Here is a 21,945-nt window from a genome sequence, read left to right as displayed (position 1 = left end):
CTCCCACAATTTGCTACACTGATAGAACTGCAGATAGAATAGCACCTGGATATCCATGTGTTCCTCTTTCATGGGCACATTAGTTTGAAACCTGGTTTGTTTTCCTTATTCCTGAATTATGGCACATGTTTGTTTTTCCCACTAGAACTCAATCTATTGAATGCTATGTGCTGCCTCTTAATGATTTCCTCTTCAACCAGATTCATTTGATATGGCAAATACCGCTTAATCCTGCTTAAAAAGATGATAGCAAGGCATGGTTAATTCAACATCCACGCACATGCCCCTGCATACACACACACACACACACACACACACAATCTCAGTGCTTTGAGTTATCATTGTATGTGTTGTTGTTCTTTTTCCCAGACAGGTAGCAACAGCTTATCTTCAAAGTGCAGAGAACCCAATCTGCTGCATATTTAATTGAAAACAATGAGCAAATGCGATGTATCTGCAATGTTCCTATTACTTTGCATGCATAGCTTTCAAGATGTGCCATAAATGTTATATGAAAAAGGCTTATGGTGCCACTTCTATTAAATATTTACATTGCCTGGAAACCCCCAAAATCTCAAACATAGGGCATATCCTGATGTGCTAAACCGTGAGAAAAACATATATGAGGAAAAATAATTAAAAATGGGAAAAGGAAGGATATTCTTGATTGCTGTAGCTTTACAGTGTCAGGGACACTGTAATAACAAGACAAGTTGAGAAATGTGTGACAGAAATGGGCAAAGTAAGAAAGAGGCTACATGCAGCAAAGACACAGTCCTTCCTATTTCTTTATGAGTGCACTCCCCATGTTTATCCTGCTGCCACTGCCACTGTACCGTTTCTGAGAAATCTCAACCCATTTTCATGATTTTCCATGCAGACTGAAAGAGAAACAATCCCTTTCTTTGCACACGAGGACAGCAACTTCCCTGTTCAGATGGGACCGCAAGCCTTCAAGATACCATATTCTATCCGGCAAAGGATATGTGCAACGTTTGACACGCCCAACGCCAAAGGCAAAGACTGGCAGATGTTAGCACAGAAAAACAGCTTCAACAGGTGATCATCTATGACAGCATTTAAATATTAGCAGAATAGTAGCAACGCATCATGTAAATAGGATATTCTCCAGCCTTGGCTTAGTGTCTTAAGTGTTTCAAAAGTTATTATATTTGCACATATCTTGAAGAGTGAACAAGTCAAACTCCTTCAATGGTCAAATTGTGCTTATTTGTTTGATTTTCATTCTTATGCCCTCCCTCTATGCTTTGAGATTTATCACAGGAAATTCACGCATGGAACTATATTTGCAGAAGGCAATATTACCATCCATTAGGGACAGAGTTTTGGGACTGACTTGCCCTGGTTCAATACCTACGACCAGGAGTTAATCCTGCTAAATTGCATTTGAATGTTACAGGAATGTAGGGTTATCTTTAAAAGAAATCTTCCTCAGTGGTTGTATTTTGGCTCAATTTATCTCAAGACTTTTCACCTGAATTTGCTCAGGCAGAGGCAGTGATGTTTTCCTGAAGGCAACATTTAAAAGGCATCCCTTTGTTTTACTGTCATTTTTCTTTTTAATCAGCAGAGATGGAATGGAAAAACAAGTCACTACAGAATCAATCTTGATAGTCTGAACCTAATACTTAAAAACATAAGGGAAAAGATAGATCAAGACCTTATGTTCCTCTTCACTCCCACACCCAAATTTGAACTAAGATATTGGCCAAAATCTCTATATTTTAAAATAGTGGATGTCTTTTCAAGCTTTTAATCTATGTGCATTTGGTTGTTTGGTAGATACATGTGGTACATTGTAGAGCTCAAGTATGTGTTTTGACTATATTATTTACACTTTGAAAAAGCAAATGAGACACCAGAGGTGATTGGAACTCAATGGTTTTGGTATGTGTTGAATAGGAGTTCTATTGTTTTCAGCAAGTAAGTATAGGTAGATTATTTTCATCCAATTTATTCTTGTCATTGTTGCCATCACTGTTGAGTTCCACATGCTGCCTTAACTTTGTTCAGATTTCTATTATTCATGAAGAGACCAGAAACAGACAATTGTTGGTGGACAATCTGACATGTTGTCTACTATGATCATAGATTCAGTGGCACTACTGAGAAACCCCCAGGTACACTGTAGACTTTGGCTGAAATCCTACATCAAAGACATAGTCGTGATATTGTAGCTAAGCCTTTATTCCCACTCTGACCTGGAAGTCAGCCATGCAGCACAATGACAGTCTGCGCTGCTGCTGAGTTTGATGCTTCAGGATGATGTGACCAGTCCCCTCCTGCCAGCAAACAATGCTAAGATAAACAAGTCTCCACGGGGGTCCCTGCTTCTCCTCCTCGTAGTATTGCTTACTGTAGGATCACATCTTCCTACAGTGCTCTGCTTACCAGCAAAACAAGTTTACAATTACCAGAGTGGCTGACTGGCTTTCAAGATGGTCTACAGGGTCGTTTGCAGTCATGACAATAGTGCTTCAATCACAAATGAGAATACAGAATTTCAGACTTTTTTTTCCTTTCTTCTCATATTTAAAGTCTTCATAATAGAAAGACAAAAGATTCTTACTTTCCATGTTTGGTGTCGTCAAACCAATAATTATGCTAGAATGATGGTCCCCAGCCTTTAGACCACTTTGTGTTTTGAAATCCTACTCCCAGATGTTTCAAACTGCCTGCTCAGTGGCAAGAAATTTGGAGGCCAAAGACTGAGAAACATTGTGCTCTAGCAAGGAACTATAGAAATAATCCCAAAAAATGGTGTCTAGGAGATTAATTAAACTTTGTAGCTCAAATGTTGTCCCACTGAACATGACCTAGAACATTCACTCGGCTTCCCTTTTCTCTGTGATCTGTTTTGTTTTGATCTGTTTTTCATGTGCATCTTTCTATAATGGTAGAGGTTATTAAGCTGCAGAAGGCATCTAGGATCTAAATTGTAAACAACTGTTCATCTCTGCCCAAAGATTTTTCTTCCTGTTGTGCAAGGTTAGACATTCTTTGAGAATCAAAACATATATAGACAGAGAAATCATGATGGATATTTTGCTGGCAAAATAACCACAAGGGCAGAGCCAGTACCTTAACAGAAGAATGCTTTGTTTTAGTACTCTATCAGTGCATCTGAAGAAGCTTAAAATCCATGAAAAATATGCAGAAATAAATCAGTTAGCCTGACATTCTTTCTTTTTCAGAGCAGGTATCATTTTTGGGTGCTGCAAAATCTGATATTCTCTTGTTTTCTTTCTTGCAGAACCAAGCCCCTTCCCCTGGACTTACTAAAAGTCTCTATAGCCCTCTATAGCATATAGTGCTATTTCATGCTTTATGGTCAGCAAGTAGGATTCCAGAATTATCTGGCTTATGTTCCCATAGACAGATGTGAAATGACATCAGTGTTGGTATTTTTGTAATCAGTTGGCATCTAACTATGGGGATGTAGCCAGATGTTGTGCCATCATGTCCATGCTCCACAAATCAGAGAATGGCCACCTGGAGATAGGGCTTTGGAGGCTTTCAGAAGGTTAATCAGTGGCTAAGCATAGCATAAGTATACATGTGGACCCATATTCACTCTCATGAGATTGTCATGGGATGAGTTGGAGACACATCTAGATCTCTTCCTGTAACCAGAGAATGGCTACCTGGAGATAGGGGTTTGGTGGCTTTCAGAAGGTTGGTCAGTAGCTAAACCTAGCATAGGTACACATGTGGACCCATACTTAGTCTTATGGGATTGCCATGGGATGAGCTGGACACACATCTAGATCTCTTCCTGTAACTGGATTCTTTACATCAGGCTTCTCCAGAAATCTCAGAAAAGAGACGACAGATTTCCACTCTTCCCCCAAAATCCTGGAAATGGCCATGTTGTGGGCAGGATTGTACTGCCCTCAGGATCTCAACCCTTGTTTTAAAAAAGGTCTCCCCTTGGCCCTGGGATAGGGGTGGTTGTAGTCTCTACTTTCCCCAGCCCTAGACTGAAAGATTCTATCAGAAGAAATGGGGCATTTTAGCTAACACTCAACAACCCATCACAGACTTACCACACTATTTTCAGCCCTATGGCAGGTGGTTAAAGGTGCTACAATAGGAAGGGGGTCTCTCTTCTGCTGGCAATATACTTCCATGAGATGGCAAATCAGCTAATGATCTCATTCTATATAACATAAAGTGCAACACTTCGCTGACCTGATCAGAAAGCAAACACTGTCATTCTTATTTTAGAGGGGCAAAGTTGCTCTGCTAGAAAGTCTTGGTCGAAGACAACCTTCTATGCTTTTTGTGCAATATTGACTTATTGATTTACTCAACCCTGCTGTCAGGAAGCGAATATCTGATATTTTGACAGGAATTGTGTGCTAACAGCTCTCAGAAACAGCTTTGGTCTTCCTGTAAAGCATTCAAAGCACCATAACCATCCAGAGTTCTGTGCTGCAACTGAGAAGGGATGTCTCTTCACCTGCAAAAAGAAACAATCAACTGAGCGGCCATGTTAATCAATCTGGTTCTGCTCTGTGCCGCTGCTTACGTGAAGCAAACACCTTCAAATTCTTGGGATATGCATCCATGAATTGCCATATCAAACAAAAGGATGGGATTGCGCAATGCCTTTATTCAGAAACATTACTCTAGATGTGACAGGGGAAAAAACAATTCCCATAAACAAAACAGGTCTCTTCAATTCCCAAGGATGCATCTGCACTGTAGAATTGATGCAGTTTGAGATCACATTAACTACAGTGGTTCAATGTTATGGAGTCATGGGAGCTGCAGTTTTACAAGGTCTTTAGCATTTCCTTCCAAAGAGCGCTAATGCCTAACCAAACTACAAATTCCAGTGTTCCATAATATCGAGCCATGGCAGGTGAATGTGATCTCAGACTGCACTAATTCTAGAGCCAGCCTTAGATGTAGTTTTCTTGAAGACTAAAATATACAACTTCGGTGCTCTGATGTCCACAGTTCCTAAACTTTACCAGAAACATTATTTTTTTACTCTGGCTCTACTCGTATTGAAATTGTCATCATCATCTTTAAAGATGATTTCATCCATGTTTGGATGTCTAGTGAAGGTAGTATTGACATGCTTGGTATGAAGAAATGGAAGCAGAAACATAGTTCAATCTCAAGCTGCTATCTGATCCAAGCTGTGGGCATTTGCTTCCATAAATTAGCAGAAGCTGTTCATTGCACAGTGGCATTTATATTGACTCGGCTTCACAATATTTATAAAGCAGTGGAATTTCCCCTGGATGAGTTCATGGGTTTAACCTCCCAATGCCTTGGAGTAGGTTGCTTGTAAATATTACTACATTTGCAATGTGGTGTCAATTCAATAGCCTTATTTGAGTAATTGTCCCCAAAAGAAATAATGCAGTCAGAATGCATAAGAATAATGTGCATTGGAAAAACAAAAATGAAATAAAGCTGTCTGGACTACATGATCCATGGTGGGTAACTATAATCCATAGTGGGGGTTTTAAGGGAGGGGCAACAGTTATCAAAACACCCCAAAGATCTAGACTTATTTATTACTGTACAAAGCACTGAATATTTGGGCGTTTATCTCTGTGAAGCGCCTTAAATCCCCACGGGGAGGTGGGGCAGGACATAAATAAAGTTTTGTTGTTGTTGCGAGGACCTCATACTTACCCACTAAAAACCTCCACTGAAATTCATTATGTTTGAGATGGTGCCCTGTTTGAAAACTCAGTCCTTAGACAAATTTTATACACAGTTGGTATGAGTTGGAAAAGTTATTTTCTTAATTACAACTCCCAAAATCCACCAGCCACTGTGCCCTGAATCTGGAAAAAGATTATTTGAATAGTCCTTTTTCCAGAAAGTGTGCAAACGGTTAATCTCAAGCAATCTTATGTGCATGTATTATGTAAGTTGGGGCTGTATATAAGTATAACTATGCAGATACTGTCTGCTTCATTAGCCTGACTCAGATTATTATGCCCACAGGAAGTAACACCAGTCAATTTATCAAGATGCACAATCTCTTAATGATAGAGTCTGAGAATAATGTGCATTTAAATAACAGTTTGTTCCACCAGGTCTCTTGCAAATAAATGTCCTGAACATTTTCATAAATCATGCAGATAACATTATAGCATAATCAAAACTAGATAGTGGAGAAAGACATCTAAAACACCAAAGTCCCATTATAAAGCCAAAGCAGTACAAAACCCCATATAAAGGCAAATTTGTGTCTTTGCGGTATTTACAATATTTGGTAATCATGATTTGTTACTAAAATGGCCTTCATTTTCCAACCCTTTGATCTTTATAAACTGTGTTACAAATACATAAGAAAATAAGAAAATGTAACAATTCCCTTGCTGGATCATACTGAAGATCTATCCCAAATTCTCTTCTCACAGTGGGAAGTCCACAAGTAGTTCACAAAGATTATTTTAGTAAAAAAAAAAAAAGAAAAAGAAAAAGAAAAGAGTATCAAATATTGTAAATCCATTCACAAGATGAGAGACACACACACATTTTCCTTTATGCGAGGATTTTTACCACTCTTGTGCTTTTGCTCCTTTGCAGAGTGTATCCAGAATTACATTTCTTTCAGTACTAAAGCAAATATAAGCAGTCTTGTGTTGGCTTGAAGTGCTACATTGGGACTTGGGTTTATGTTCAACCCCCCACTGAATCCTGAGTTATTGAATGACCATGGACCAGTCATTCTTTCCCTTGGTCTGAAACAACAGTATTGCTCCCAAAGATGTGCTAGGTCTTATTTTCAGGGGATGTCTTATTTTTCTATGAAGAAGAATTCACATTTATTGTTGAACAGAAAAATGAACATTTATTATATACTATACAGTAGTTATCATCACAAACCAGCATAACTAGACAAACTGTGAATCCTATCAAGAATTTCTTGTTACCATTATTTCTATGTACAACAATCTATGTTACATACATTTACCTCCATGCTCTGGTGTTCTGTTCAGCAGACATGCTTCCAAACAAAAACTTTGCTAGGTCTTACTTTTGGGGGAGGCCTTATATTTAGCAATTCAGCAAAACCTATACTAGGTATTATTTTCAGAGGATGTCTTATTTTCGGGGAAACGGGGTAGTTCCAACTTCAAGATACCCATGGAGACATAACAGACATTCTGTTGCTTGTTAATAAAGCTAACCTGCGATTGGGATTGCAACATGTTTTCATTCCCTCTAAAAATGTGGTTTACAGCTTGGGATGCTGTTGAAGCCAATATTTGTCCAGTAAAGCTGGGTTCATACAGAAGTGGGGTTCATACAGTTGGGTTCATACTGAAGTGAGGAAGCAATAAGTCAGCTTTGCTCTTTTGCTTTAGGTAAGCCCTGTCTAAGACTGCATTAAAAGCTGAGTGTGTGCTTGACTCTTTTCTTAGATTGCATTAGGAAGCTGAATGTGGGCTTGGCTCCTGTAATTAAGGATAGCTGATCTGCTATTGTTTTGAAGGTGAGGCGAGGCTAGGTGACTGATTGTTGGCTTCCTGTTAAAGCTTTCTGAACCATGTGTGGGATGGGAGTCTCCTTTACTGAATTTCTCTTCCTGCCAAACTTCATCAGCAACCTACCTACTTACATGACCTCTAGTCATCACCACTGCCACACTCAATGTACTATTGACAGTAGAAAATACTGTGTCCTAACTGTTTTCTTTCTCTCTCTCTCCTTGTTTAGGAATTTGTCTTACTTTGCTACCCAGAACAGCCCATCTGCTGTCATTTTGGACTTATGGGAAGCCAGGCATCAGCACGATGGTGACTTAGACTCTCTAGCTTGTGCTTTGGAAGAGATAGGAAGGACACAGCCCCAAATATCGGACCTCACAGAAACTCAGATTGAAGAATCCAACTTCAGCTACAGCAGACAAAATGGACTTTAGTTGTCGCTTTTCTTTTGAAGAACTGAGGCCTGGGTCCGACTCTGTACTCGATGAAATTCCTGTTGGCGGAGAAGAAACTACAAACCATGCTATGATTTCATGCTCATACATGCACACAAGAAAAACACACAAGCTTAACTTTCCTGCAATGGTTTACTCCTTCATGCCACCAAACCAATTTCCAGTCAGAGGAAGATAATAATCTGCTAAACTCCAAGGAAAACATATGCCTCTCTATGAGAGGAGGAAAATATTGTCTCCTGATGCTGAAGGTTTAATTTGATATTAGGGTTCATCTTTATGGCACAAAATGTTAAGGGATACATTCTACGGTATCCAGGAGCGGGAAATGAGTGAATGTGCCAAGATGCCTAAAATTATCTAAAATCTAGATATTTCTTTGTATTAGACTGTTCACGTGATTTTTTCCTGCCATTCTGTTATTTATGGTTTAATATGTAACTTAAACTTAAGACATGGCCCTGCAGAGGGAACAGGTAAGTGCAGATATTTTGGTAGGGAAAGGAGGGAGACAAAATATAATTTCCTGATGATGAACATCCCAAGACGGAAGAATCTGAAATTGAGACAATTTTCTCAGAAGTACTATGTCCTAAAATAATTCCTAGATTTTTTTTTAATTGCCCCCTTAAGAAAAATGGCACTCTGCAGAATTTTTTCCAGTGTTTTGGATATGTGCAAAACTCTAAAAGAAGCTATGGTGATGAAAATAATTTTATTCTCAAAAATCAAATATGATTGAAGGAATGGGAGGACAAGTATATCAACCACAGTGTTAGCATTATTATAACAGCTGTCAAAATATCTAGATAAATTAACATTCTCTTTAAGACACATATGGAATGTTAGACAGGGAAAAACATGCTTTTTTGTAGTTCATATTGATTGAAAGATTCCTACATTGAAAATAGGCTGTACTTTGTTTTTCCCCCAATACAAATTCCTAACTAAATAGACAAAGAAAATTACACAAAGATAGATGAAACATTAATCTGATTCCCTCATTTTATGTCGCAAATTTAAGACCACAAAATGCTCTCATCTCAAAAGCACATTTGCTGAGTGTTCTGAGGCTTTAAAGGAGAGAGAAGCTATGATGCCATCTGAAGTATTTAAGGATCCTTATCTTAAAAGAGATGCCAGTTATGGGTAATAACCTCTTTATCGTCTTTTAAACTCACAAAGTACTAGGGTAGCTGGACTACTCACATGCGCTGGTCTATACAATGTGTTGCATTATATCACTTTAACTGTACTGCATATACTCATGTATAAATTGACCTCATTGATTTAGTTGGGGGAAGCTTTAGAGTCAAAAGTATGGATTTTGATGTGACCCATGAATAAGTCAAGGGTTGTTCCATGGAGAGGAGAATGGGACATTGCCATTTAAAAAGGCCAAAAATAGCACTGTGGTGGAGAAGGTGCTTCTTTTGAGGACATCTAGGACAGACTAAGTTCTTGCCTTTTGTCACAGTACTCAGAGAAGGGAATGTTTCCTTTTCTTATATTGATCTGTGGAAAGTTTGACCCAGGATTTGGGGCCAATTTGTTGATTAAAATGTCTTGATGTATATATGAGTATATGCCTAGCTATATAGCAGAGATGCTAAAAAGCTTGACTGTATTGTGAAGATGTGTAGTGGGAAACCAGCAAGAGTACCCAATGCATATTGTCACCTTTTGCACATCGGTTCTCAGTGGGCACCTGTCTCATTGTGCATTGATCCTGTTGTGCATTGGTCACTTTGCTAGCTCTCCTGAATAGTAATGTAACAGCAGCCTTCGACTAGATATGAACATTACACAATTGCATTTTGAATTTTTACATATGTAAATCTACTTACGAAGATGTAAGACCCAACAGGATTCCAGCTGTTATTTTTAAGCACAAACATGATTCTCCCAGCTTTAATGAGTACTGTGTTAATCTGTTTTTCTCTTACAAACCGTCCAATGCCAGTGTTGCAGTAGTACAATCAAATACAAGCTTTATGGGGCTTCTGCTGCTGCTAAATGAAATCTGCATTGAAGTCTATCAAGTAGGCCATGTTTCCTTTTTGTTTACAGGATTTGAAGCTAGATAAGACTTTAAAAGCATTGTCGAAACCTTGGAATTAAATTTTACAATTCCAGAGTCTGACAAAACTGCCATGCAAATCCCTTTGGAGGCAATGCATTATATTTTTTGTCATCTTATTGAGAAATACGTTTCAGATTTGGGAGGAAATGGATTCAAGAAGAGGAGAAAAATATGTCTGTACATATTTAATAATCACATTTTACATTCTGGGAATAAAACATGTCTGAGATTAACTTTCTGAATTTGATGGGCATACAGGGCAGAATGAAACCCAACATACTCATTGTATGTGAGTGTGGTATTTTCTTTCTTCTCCTCTGCTGGTGCCCAAAGTAGCTGAGATAAATAGCGTAGGAGTGCGGTGCTGTATAGACAAATGGTGTTACCAAGCTAACACGCTTGAAGCCTGACCTACAGCTATTTACTCTAAACTCAGTGTTACCAATGCCAAAGCATGTCTACACAGAAGTAAATCCTTTCAAGTTCAGTGGGATTTACTCTCTGGTAAATTTGTCTAGGATTGTAGCTTTTATTCGGAGGACTTAATCCCCAACCAGTATGGGAAGCATTACTGCCAGGGAAGGATACAAAAGTGTCAATAGGAGATCAAGGCATAATCCTCACTTCCATTTCTAATCAGAGTTCCTAATCCACTTTTTTTTCTGCATTGCAATACACAGCAAAAAGTAAAGAAGACCACATCAGAAGAGTATTCTTACGCAATGCTAGAATCACAGCTAAAACAGTATGTAATCCAGAGGTGGACAACAGTTGGAGGTTGGAGGAGGGACACATTAGTCCTCGAGGAGATCTTGAGGGGCCATGTCCCCAACTACAGAATACATAAGGGGTGAGGAAAGCCGATCTTGGAGAAGAACCAGCCTTAGTTATCCTTAGCATATCCTTTTAGATGTAATTGAATTTTGTATCCAATTTTAAACCTAATGGCACAACTGCCCTGTTAAGTACTGATTTACTTACCTCCCTAACATTTGGAGATCTGGTGTAGGTAGCAATATAAATGGGGAGCTTGTGAGAGATTATGGATTCCTAACCATACCACCACCAATTCTCACCATTCCTGAAGTTAGCATAACTTTACTCAGATCAACACAACTTTCCCCAAGATTGGGAAACCAGGCCTCTTCTTTCCATATATCAGTAACAAAAGTGTCAGAATGACAGGGCTTAAAAGATATTGTAGAATCCCAATATAATGTATGGGGCAACTGCCCTGCTAAGTTAGATTTCTCTTTGCAATTTCAGAAATAATGGCTGGCATTCTCAACAGTATGTACAAGATGGTAAGATAGACCTTTCATCTCATAGATTCACATTTATAATCATGGCACTATGGTCATATTTGGGCCCCTGGTAGCACAGTGTGTTAAAGCGCTGAGCTGCTGAACTTGTGGACCAAAAGGTCCCAGGTTCAAATCCCAGGAGCAGAATGAGCAGCCGCTGTTAGCCCCAGCTCCTGCCAACCTAGCAGTTTGAAAACATGCAAATATGAGTAGATCAATAGGTACCGCTCCGGCGGGAAGGTAACAGCACTCCATGCAGTCATTCCGGCCACATGAGCTTGGAGGTGTCTATGGACAACACCTGCTCTTCGGTCTAGAAATTGAGATGAGCACCAACCCCCAGAGTCAGTCACGACTGGACTTAACGCCAGGGGAAACCTTTACCTACCTTTATGGTCATATTTGCAAATGTTCACTAAAATCCCCTTAGAAACCAAATAGCTGCACCAACTGACGGAGTTCTATTAAGCAGGCAAACAAGGCACTGAAGGATGCTGCAGACAGCCAAGAGAAAGGCATGTCAAGCAAATATTTATCATGAGCATTTTCCACCTGGAAATCTATATCCCCCATGTGAAAGACCATGTGAATCCAGAATAGGTTTTCACAGTCATTTATGGCTTCACTGTCAAGTCTCTACATCTGAGAGACAATCCTACTTGGCCACAAAGATTGCCCATGACAGTCCCTTCCTACCAGCAACACATAGAGACCTATCATAACTGCCTGGTGCATTGCAGCTGAAGGAGGTTGGATGTGTTGTTCATCATTACCCCACTTTCTAGCATCAGAAACTCCATTAGTTGATGCTTATGCCTGCCTTTTAAGATGGGTTTCAGTGGGTTGAATTTGAGAGCAAATTATAGCTACAATGTTGTAGTTATGTCTCCCACACAGAAGAAAATAACATTTTTATTATCTAAATATCTTCAGAGAAAAATACACACATAGTAGTGTGAACTGGTCATGGCAAGGTGATAATGAGTGTATCGTGTATGCATTCAATATAGTGAAGCAATTCTATGGCTGAGCCTAAATTCTCAAAAACAAGAGGAAATATTGCCAGGCTAACCATTTATGCTGTTTACATTTTATACCAGACAAAATTAGCTTCCAGAACCATTATAGTAGGGGCATCTACTGCATGTATTGGTACATTAACTGAACAAGAGCTGTAAACAACTTCCTTTAATGCCATGACGAGTAACGGTCCTAAATAGGAAATTTGTATTCAAAAGCAAGTTGCAGACTTATCCTAGCTTCATCATACCTCTTATTACCCAAACCACTGATGCCTGGAATTAGCTTGCTGCTGATTCTTAGCAAAGAGTGAGGAGAGGAAAACATTCATTACATTTTTCAGGGGATGCTGTGAAGTAACTGATAATAAAATAATTTAATCTGGATTTGCAGACCCAGTTATTGAGAGCCAAACTGCAGATGACATGAGACATGTGTGAATTAGGGATGGTTGAATGTTCTCTCGCTTCTTCTCAATGACCCTTAAGGGGGTTGTTTTGAGTACACCCATTCCTGTACTCAAAATAACCCCCTGAAATACCTTCTACCTATGTGTTACCTGTCTCCAAGGCAAAATGAAAATATCCATCCTGGGAAGAGACGTTGGATTTGGAAGTAGAGGTTGGAGGTTCTATTGACACATGGAGTGCCAAATTTGTCTACTGGAAATATAGGTTTTAACTACAAATTCTAGGAAGCTGAAGGAAAATGGATGAGTTAGGAAAGAGCAGCAGGTTATTAGTTATTTTAATTGTAATAAACTGCAGAGATGAGTTCGGTTAGGGATACTTATGTATCTTGAATCAATCAATCTCTCTCTTCATCCATCTAGTTATATTAATAGCTAGCTACTAATTGTGGAAACATTATTGTTCCCACGTATAGTATTAATTTGGATGATGAAACATTCAACCACCTTTCTTGTACTATTGATAAAAGGTTTTTAAAATGCCAAAGTAGAAATTGTAACGAGCCCATGACAAAAACATACGCACATGCACACACCTATTTTGTTTGTTTCTGTAGCATTTGTCATCTTAAAGCTACATTTCTTTTCTCCCAGATTAATCAAATGTCGAATTCTCCTCTCTGCCAGTATGGATTTAAACCACAACACTCTTTTCTTAATTCCTTTGAAAGGTTGTCTTTTTCATGACATTGTAAATTTCCCTTTTTGAGAACTCTCGGATACCCACATCAGCTTTAGGACCATGGTGAACACCTTAAAAGAAGGAAAATAACATAGTAACATCCTTGTGCTTTGTTCTTTTTTGTTAAAAAAAAGTCTGTTAGAATTATGTTGGCATATCTTGCCTTTTTAAAAAAAAATGGGTTGGGACAAGGAGAATCATGTTGTGCTCTGCAGGGTATTTCTAAAGTTGTTCATATGGTTCATTTTGTGGTATTTAACCTCTTGGATTAGAACTGCTTTTATAAGGATCTGTATGTGAGCTAATATGTTCTAATGAGGGAAATTATCTATGCCTTATGGTCTTGGCGAAATTAGACATAATATCACTTGTGAAACTTTTGCTCGCTGGTGAAGTTAGAACAATAAGGTCTACTTAACCCTGTTGAGCAGTGTAGTATTCTGAAATAAGGCTTTATACTTGCTTAATCTAGTCTTGTGTTTTTCTTAGAAGCTACATAGTATGCACTCAGTGTGAAGAACAATCAGTGAAATGCCATCAAAATGCAGGTCAAGAACAGTGTTAGGCAGGTGGCAGGGATTATGTTTTGCTGGAATCAAAGAAACAAAAGCTGCCTTCCAACAATTCATCTGCTGCTGATACTGCCAGTCCAACTCTCATACAATTATTTTCTTTCTTGACATTTCACTCCACCCCACTATCCATTGCAAGGCATCCTTTCTGCATCATCTGACGTCATTTTTTTTCTTACTGAAGCCCCTTCTACATTGCCATATAATCCAGATTATCAAAGCTTTGGAACCAAACCGCTGTATGCAAAGCCCCTTAAAAGCAACAGTATAAACATCTAAATGTTATTTTGCAGAATGATATGCTGGCTTTATTGAAACTGGATAGTTTATGCTCATGCTTCACCGGTTGCTGCAGAACAATACTTCATGGCCTTTTCTGTGGAGGCAACTCTAAAGCACCTTGGTTGGAGAAAAAAAAGTATGTTAAACTATATTAGAGTGGATAATCAAAGATATTGTGAAAGTGTAGCTAACAATATTGAGAGATCATGAGTCCAAAAAAATCTGGAAAGCCTCAGTTCCATATCTGATCCTGCAGAGCTGTTTTCTTATATAGAAATCAATTGCATAAATAATCCAGTTTTGTGTGACAAGAACAATTTACCCATTCTAGTAATGCTGCTTTTATATTTGAGATTTTCTACTTTTGCTTGACACCCTCATGAATATATTCCAGTAAGGTATCTTTCTTTGCAATACATGATTTTTTAAAATCAGATCAGAAGTGACTTGAGAACATACTGCAAGTTACTTCTGGTGTGAGAGAATTGGCCATCCACAGAAATGTTGCCCAGGGGATGCCCGGATGTGTTCCTGGATAGTTTCTCTCATGTTCCTGCAAGCTAGAGCTGATAAATGGGAGCTCACCCCATTTCTCAGATTCGAACCTGAAACCTTCAGGTCAGCAGTTCACAAGGGTTTAACCCATTGCACCACTGCGGCTCCCTGTAATACATGATGTGATCATAGAAACTGACTTTCTAAATATTTGGCTGCCAGAGAAAAACAGATACAGGAAGAAGATGAAATTCTTTGATTTCACCACTGCTTTGTGAGCTAAAGCAAGTCAACAAAGTATGAACACTTATTTTCCAAGCAGATATACAAGGTGAGCTAATGTTGTGCCTGTTATTATTATTTATTTTTATCATGCTTTTCTGAGGATATTCATTAAAACAGTTATACTAGAATCCTAAATACTCTGTTTCCTTTAGGGCATGTCAAGCATTGCCAGGTCCAAAATAACATTTAAAAAATGCCCATTACTCATAACTGTCTGGTCATTGCTTATAATTGATCTTCAAGAAAGGTGTGGTTCTACAAAAAGATTTTAAGTTGTGAATGAAAGGCCAGCAAAGAGCAGGCTGGTCGCACCTCCAGAGTTGTGGTGCCACCACCAAGAAGGCCCTCTTTATTGTTCCCACCAACCACACTTGTTTTGATGATGGGACCAAGAGAAGGAACCAAGAGAAGGACCTCTCCTGATGATCCTGAGGCTCATGTGTGCTTTAGGAGGTGATGTGGTCCCTCAAGTAGGCTGGGCCCAAATCGTTTAGGTTGTTGAGTTCTTAACACTCAGAAGATCTCTTTTTTGTACACCTGTTACTCTGCCCGTACACATGACTTCTCTACTAGCCTCTCCTGTCCTTCTCATCAATGCATTAACATATTGAATCAATTGAGTTGTTTAGCTCCATTCCTTCGTTATCTTCCCACCAGTTTTACATCATTCAACATAAAATCTCTGACTCTGAAAGATAGCTTTAAGTTTCCAGCTTTTTTGGACTATCAGCTCTCTTTGGTCCCATTGTGAGTGTGTATTTTAGTCGTAAGTGTGTAAGTAGATGAATGTTAGAAGTACAATCAAATTTTAAGAGCCAAGTCATTTTTACCAGCATGACAAAACATCAGAAATACATACAGTTGTATTTTAAGCCCCATTTCTCTCTCTCTGGAATAAACAAAAACAAACGTGTGCAAAATAATTAAGAAATTTATGTGAATATTCTTTCCTCGTTCATTTATCAGATCTTTGAATATGGATGATATTCAGATTTGATCATAATTAGAATAGATCAACTGAATTTAGTTGAGTTTAAGTAAGTCCCACTAATAACATTCCTTTTCATTTTTATGGATCAAATTAAATGGATATTTTGCTGAGTCTTTAACCTTTTGCTTCCTTTTTCATGTATCTTTTAAATTAATTGAATTATAGAACCAAAGTCCTTTAACATTACAAAATTAATTCCTAACATTTTGAAAAAGTTTATTGGCATAACATTTTGGTTACATCTTAAGAAAGCCAACACGCAAACATTTGATGCCTCCTTGAAGATAAGAAAGTATATGGCCTTGGCTTCGTACCACACTTTCTGTGCCTTGTATTATCAATGTAAATTCTGAATGTTGTACAGTAAAGGCTGTTTGGAAAAGTCGCAATGGCTTCTTTTTCAGAACGTGTACATTTTGTATAAATCGGTATATACATCATATATGTATCTATGTATATGTATGCAAATATGTTTGTGTGTATAGATATATGCACACACACATATAGTAATGCCAAACATGCTATCTTAGTTGGAGGAAGGAAATAAGAGAATCTGGATGTTTTATGTAGAGTTTGCCAACATTGTATGGCTGCAAAAGCCTTTGAAGATGTACAGAATTACAGCAGATCAGTTATTTATTAATAAAAAAAATCCTTTTATTGACAGACTGTAAAGGATGTGTCATTTTTGTAATGAACTACACATGTCTGGGTAAGCATTGAGTAGTATTCATATTTCAAATTGTATATAGACCACATGAATGCATATACAGTTTGTTAGAATGTGTATAGATCAAAGTAGATGTGTTATCTTTATTGCATCGGTTTCACAGCAGTTTTCTTCTAATTATTTTTTAAAATGTCTGATCTCTGCACAAAGATAATGAATATCTCGAAAAACTGAAATACCCTACAGCATTAGCATTAGCTGTAACCCTTTCAAAATAGTAACACAATATGGAGCTATTCCAATTGGAACTGTTGCTATGGTTTCTAAAGAGGAAATTTACACTATCAGTCCAGCTCTTGTCTGCAGCGATTGCCATTTGCCCTATGTTCACTCCTAGCTATTTTTTTTAGAACAATTTCCTTTGCATTCATTAAAATGTTGTTGGTTCATTAAAGCCTCCATTTATTTCAGTTGCTAGAGAGCCACGCCTTTCTATGTTTGCACTGAAATATACCAAGCATTGCTTTATGAGTATTGCTTTACATTGAGAGTGTAACAAAAAAAAAAAAAAAAAGGGGGGGGGGAGAAGACCTAAGTTAACATATAGGTGACATGCTCACATCTATTTTGCAGCTAGCAAACAACTCAGCATCCCAAACTACTAGGTCAAGAATTATTGACTGGAATCTTCTGTTGTGGTCTATGTTACACAACTTGATGTATACTTAAATATATAAGAAACCTTATCAGTGGATTGCCAAAATAAATAACATGACATTGGCAAGGGTATCCCAATGTACAAAGGTTAAAATCCATTTAGTCAGGAAGATTGAGGACAGCAATTCAATCTCCTTCTTAAATCCTGAGACTAAACAGGAATATGCCTTTCAGGGTGCTCAATAGACTTGTGCATGAATTTCATTTCCTCTGTTTCCTTTGGTACCTTCAGTACTTCGGGAACCCGTAATGGTAAAGCCCCTTGCTGTATGAAAACCCGCCTGACGCAAAAGAAAGTGGGGGCCAATCTCGGCTTCTCCTCCCCTATTTGGCATCACAGTTTACTTTTTTTTTTTGATTTTCCTTTATTTTCCTGATTCTTTTTATTTAGTGGGACTGGCTGGGAGAGTTGGGATCCTGAGGGAGGGTGGGTGGTGTGTGCACGAATTTGGGGGATTTCACCCTTTTAGCTTCTTTTTCTTCTTCCTTTCATCTCCTTCAGAAAATACTTCTAAAAGATTATTGTTAATAATAGTAATCCCAGAAAACAAAAAGAGAAGGATACTTCTCCTCTAGAACTTTAAGGAAGCAGAGCCCCCAAGCAGAAAGGAGATTTCAGCCTTGCAGACAAGTGATGGGATTTTTAAGGTAGTCCAGGGAGGATAGCTTGACTGAGCTCCAGGTCATCACTCTTCCTTCCCTGGGCCTCCTTAAAATGCCTTGGAAAGCTACTGGTGCTGGGAGGAAAGAAAGTGGGCTCACCTGCCTCTCTTCTAGAGTATAACAGCTTTAAGAAGGAGTAAACCCAGTTCTCTTCCTCTACAAACAGAAGGGAAAGGATCCAGAAACTTAAGAATGGTAACTCTGATGCTTTTTTAATCCAGGTTTTCCCTGCCCCATAATGGGCTGAATAGGATGCTTTCTTAACCCCATTGCTGGCACCCAAGGCTCCCTTGAAGGGAAGAAAGGAAAGGCTCCCAGGGCACCAGTGGGCTGAAAAGAGCCTTGTTTTTTCAGATGCTGAATCAAAATGTTAATTCAATAGCTCGGCCGTTTTTGGGAGGTGCTGGAAAATGGATATGGGGGGCTTGCGGTATCAGTCAAACAGAAATGGATAATGATTCACCTGAAAGGCACAAGCCTAGTGATCAAGTGTCATGTAGCAGTGCAACAAACAGAAAGGCCCTTATTCTATTTCCATTCCATCAAGTAAAACAGTTCAAATTTCAAAATTCAAGTTTAACAAACACACATCACTTTTCACAAATGGATTTCTGAATGTAGCAACAGCTTTTAAGTAAGCATTCATGATTTACTGCATTATACATTGAAGCAAAACAAAGAACTTGTAACCTATTCATTGGTGCTTTTTATTATATGTATTTATAGCCAGAGCATCATACATCGTGGAACATAATGGTGGCACTTTTTAATACATAGGACATAATCATTACTGCTTTTGAAAAGTCATTGTGGTATTAATAATGATTAATTATGTTTATATGGCAGAAAACATGAAATACTGTGTCAAAGCCTACTGTGATTTAATGAGCAGTCACTTTAAAATAAGACTGCATATAAAAGACTGTCAGAAAAAATTCCACTAGAAAAATATAATTTTTCACTTGTGAGCTATTATTATTATTATTATTATTATTATTATTATTATTATTATTATTATTATTATTATTCCCCACTGTATTTTCCCAAAGGGCACAAACTGGCTTGACCTAAAAGCATTAGTATACGATTTAAAAATATGCAAACATTAAAATAGAATTAAACACATACTGCACTAAAAATGAACAGTTAAAATCTATCAAAACATATTCAAAGTTAAAAACCACAAATCAGAGAGAGGTGCTATATTTGTGTTGTATTCGTTCGGAAATGCGTAATGTTAATATTTTGTGTTCTAGAACAATTGGGGAGAAACCAACTGCAAAGGGTTGCTTTTTTGTTAAATGAAAATTAACCCTAAATCTTTATCTTATTAATTGGTTAGATTGTACTTTCAGTCATGACACTTATAGCTATATGTGATCCCAAAAAATAACCTATCCCTATGAAGACCAGATCTAGACCTAAGTAGAAAATATAAGGCTTTTTGCATCTTTGTTTTAGTGCCGGCGTATAACATGAATTTAAATAGGCAATTAACATAATAGTTTAATGTTCTCCTTTCTAACATACTAATTTAGATTTATGATTAGAACATTTGCTGTTTTCTGCTAACATTGCTATATGTGCTCTTCTTTTATAGTCAGTTCATAAATAACCTTTCAGTTAGTTTGTTTTCAAAGTTTGTATGCTCAGTCCAATATGCCGGGAAGTTGGAGTTAGTAAGAACCAACACACATTGCCAATGATGCAGCTGGAATAGAGTATGCATCCTATACAGTGGTTAGTTCCAGTTTAACCATTACCTTGGGCTGAATGGTTGACAGGAGCAAGTGGAGACCCTAAGTCCCAGACTTGACTGTTCATTCAAATGAGCGCATCAAATCTACATACATTATAGTTACCTAAGATCACCAACATAGTGATCAATCTTCCCCCATCTTCCTGCCTTCTCCTACAGAAGACTCACTGAAATGACAATAATTGGCCAACTGAAAAAATAATTTATGAAACAGTCCAGATAATAATGTTTTCAAAACAACTACAAGCTTACTTACTTAGGCGATCCCTCGTAGGCTGAGGATGATAGTCCTCCGTTTCTGGTGTCTCGGGGGTGGGTTCGTAGATGGCTGAAGAGACCTATTCTTGATTTACATTTTCTCCTGCAATGAGAACATCGGTTTCCAGGTGGAAGGCGGTCCTGGTCAGGGTTGGCTTGATGCTCCTGCCTCTTGGCACGTTTCTCCCTTAAGCCCTCCATTCGTGCCTCTTCAAACTCCGCAGCACTGCTGTTCACAGCTGACCTCCAATTGGAGCGCTCAAGGGCCAGGGCTTCCCAGTTCTCAGTGTCTATGCCACAGTTTTTAAGGTTGGTTTTAAGCCCATCTTTAAATCTCTTTTCCTGCCCACCACCATTCTGTTTTCCGTTCTTGAGTTGGGAGTAGAGTAGCTGCTTTGGGAGACGGTGATCGGGCATTCGGACAACGTGGCCAGTCCAGCAGAGTTGATGGCATAGGAGCATCGCTTCAATGCTGGTGGTCTCTGCTTCCTCAAGCACGCTGACATTTGACCGCCTGTCTTCCCAAGAGATTTGCAGGATTTTTCTGAGGCAATGCTGATGGAAACACTCCAGGAGTTGAGTGTGACGTCTGTAGACCGTCCACGTTTCGCAGGCGTAGAGCAGGGTTGGGAGGACAATGGCTTTGTAAACAAGCACCTTGTTCTCTCTACGGATGTCCCAATTGTCAAACACTTTCTGCTTCATTCTGAAAAATGCTGCACTCGCAGAGCTCAGGCGATGTTGTATTTCAGTGTCGATGTTGACTTTTGTGGAGAGGTGGCTGCCAAGGTAGCGGAAATGGTCAATGTTTTCTAATGTTACACCGTTAAGCTGTATTCCTGGCATTGCAGAGGGATTAGCTGGTGCCTGTTGGAAGCGCACTTTGGTTTTCTCGATGTTCAATGAGAGGCCGAGCTTCTCGTATGCTTCTGCAAAGGTGTTTAGAGTGGCTTGTAGGTCTTCTTCTGAATGCACACAGACTACGTTGTCATCGGCATACATTGTCATTGCCATACAAGCAGCATATAGTAGCTAAATGCAGCAATTGAGAAGTATAATGTCAGCTCACCACAGCCGCTCCTGAATGAACACACGAGACTCTCTGTGATATCACCAGAAACTTTTACTGTAGGAAACATGAACATCAAAAAAGCCAAGAATGGGAGGCTCCGGCCAACCATCCTTTATATACCCTCCCCCTCATTTGAAAAGTCTCTTCCCGCTCAGTAAAACCCCGCGCAAATTCCCCGCCAAGTCCAGCAGCCGTTTCTTCTCCGAGTCCTGAGCCGCAGGTGTCTTATCAATGTCAGTGACCCTGAAACTCAGAGCCACATCCAGGCTCTAGTAGCAGGGTTCTGACATGGCGTCCTCCTCCCCTTCGTCCTGGAAGGAAAAGATTAAACACAACTATTGTTCTCCGCTGTCCAGAGTTCCTTTATACTTTTTTAACAGGCTGCAATGGAATACCGGGTGTACCTTTCCTAGGTCCTTGGGTAGCCTCAGCTCATAGGTCACTTCGTTTATTCTTTTTGCTACCCTGAACGGCCCTATATAGCGTGGAGCCAATTTTTTAGATGGGAACCCCAATTTCAGGTTTTTTGTGCTCAGCCAAACCAGATCCCCTTCGCCCAATTTGTCCCCCTCTCGGCGCCTACGATCTGCAAAGAGCTTGTACTTCTTTTGTGTTTCCCGCAATGCCTCCACCACGTTCTGCCACCCTTGCTTAATTTTGGCCGGCCATTCCTTGTCGGTC

General features: G+C 38.9%; 1 protein-coding gene across 5 annotated transcripts in view; it reads left to right on the top strand.

Annotated features, from left to right (window-relative positions):
- The window catches only part of unc5d (unc-5 netrin receptor D), a 371,567-nt gene extending 354,776 nt beyond the window's left edge, over window positions 1-16,791 (top strand). For all 5 annotated transcript variants that reach the window (XM_008116035.3, XM_008116034.3, XM_062961018.1 and 2 more), the window contains 2 exons: window positions 881-1,059; window positions 7,717-16,791. In XM_008116035.3, coding sequence (XP_008114242.2) covers window positions 881-1,059; window positions 7,717-7,921 — 384 coding nt within the window. In that variant the 3' untranslated portion in view covers window positions 7,922-16,791. The remainder of the gene's footprint in view (window positions 1-880; window positions 1,060-7,716) is intronic.
- The last annotated feature ends 5,154 nt before the right edge of the window (window positions 16,792-21,945 follow it).

Source organism: Anolis carolinensis, unplaced genomic scaffold (genome assembly GCF_035594765.1).
Source record: "Anolis carolinensis isolate JA03-04 unplaced genomic scaffold, rAnoCar3.1.pri scaffold_8, whole genome shotgun sequence".
Classification (NCBI taxonomy): domain Eukaryota; kingdom Metazoa; phylum Chordata; class Lepidosauria; order Squamata; family Dactyloidae; genus Anolis; species Anolis carolinensis.
The sequence above is the reverse complement of the archived record's forward strand: the minus strand, read 5'-3'. Positions and strand labels throughout refer to the sequence as shown.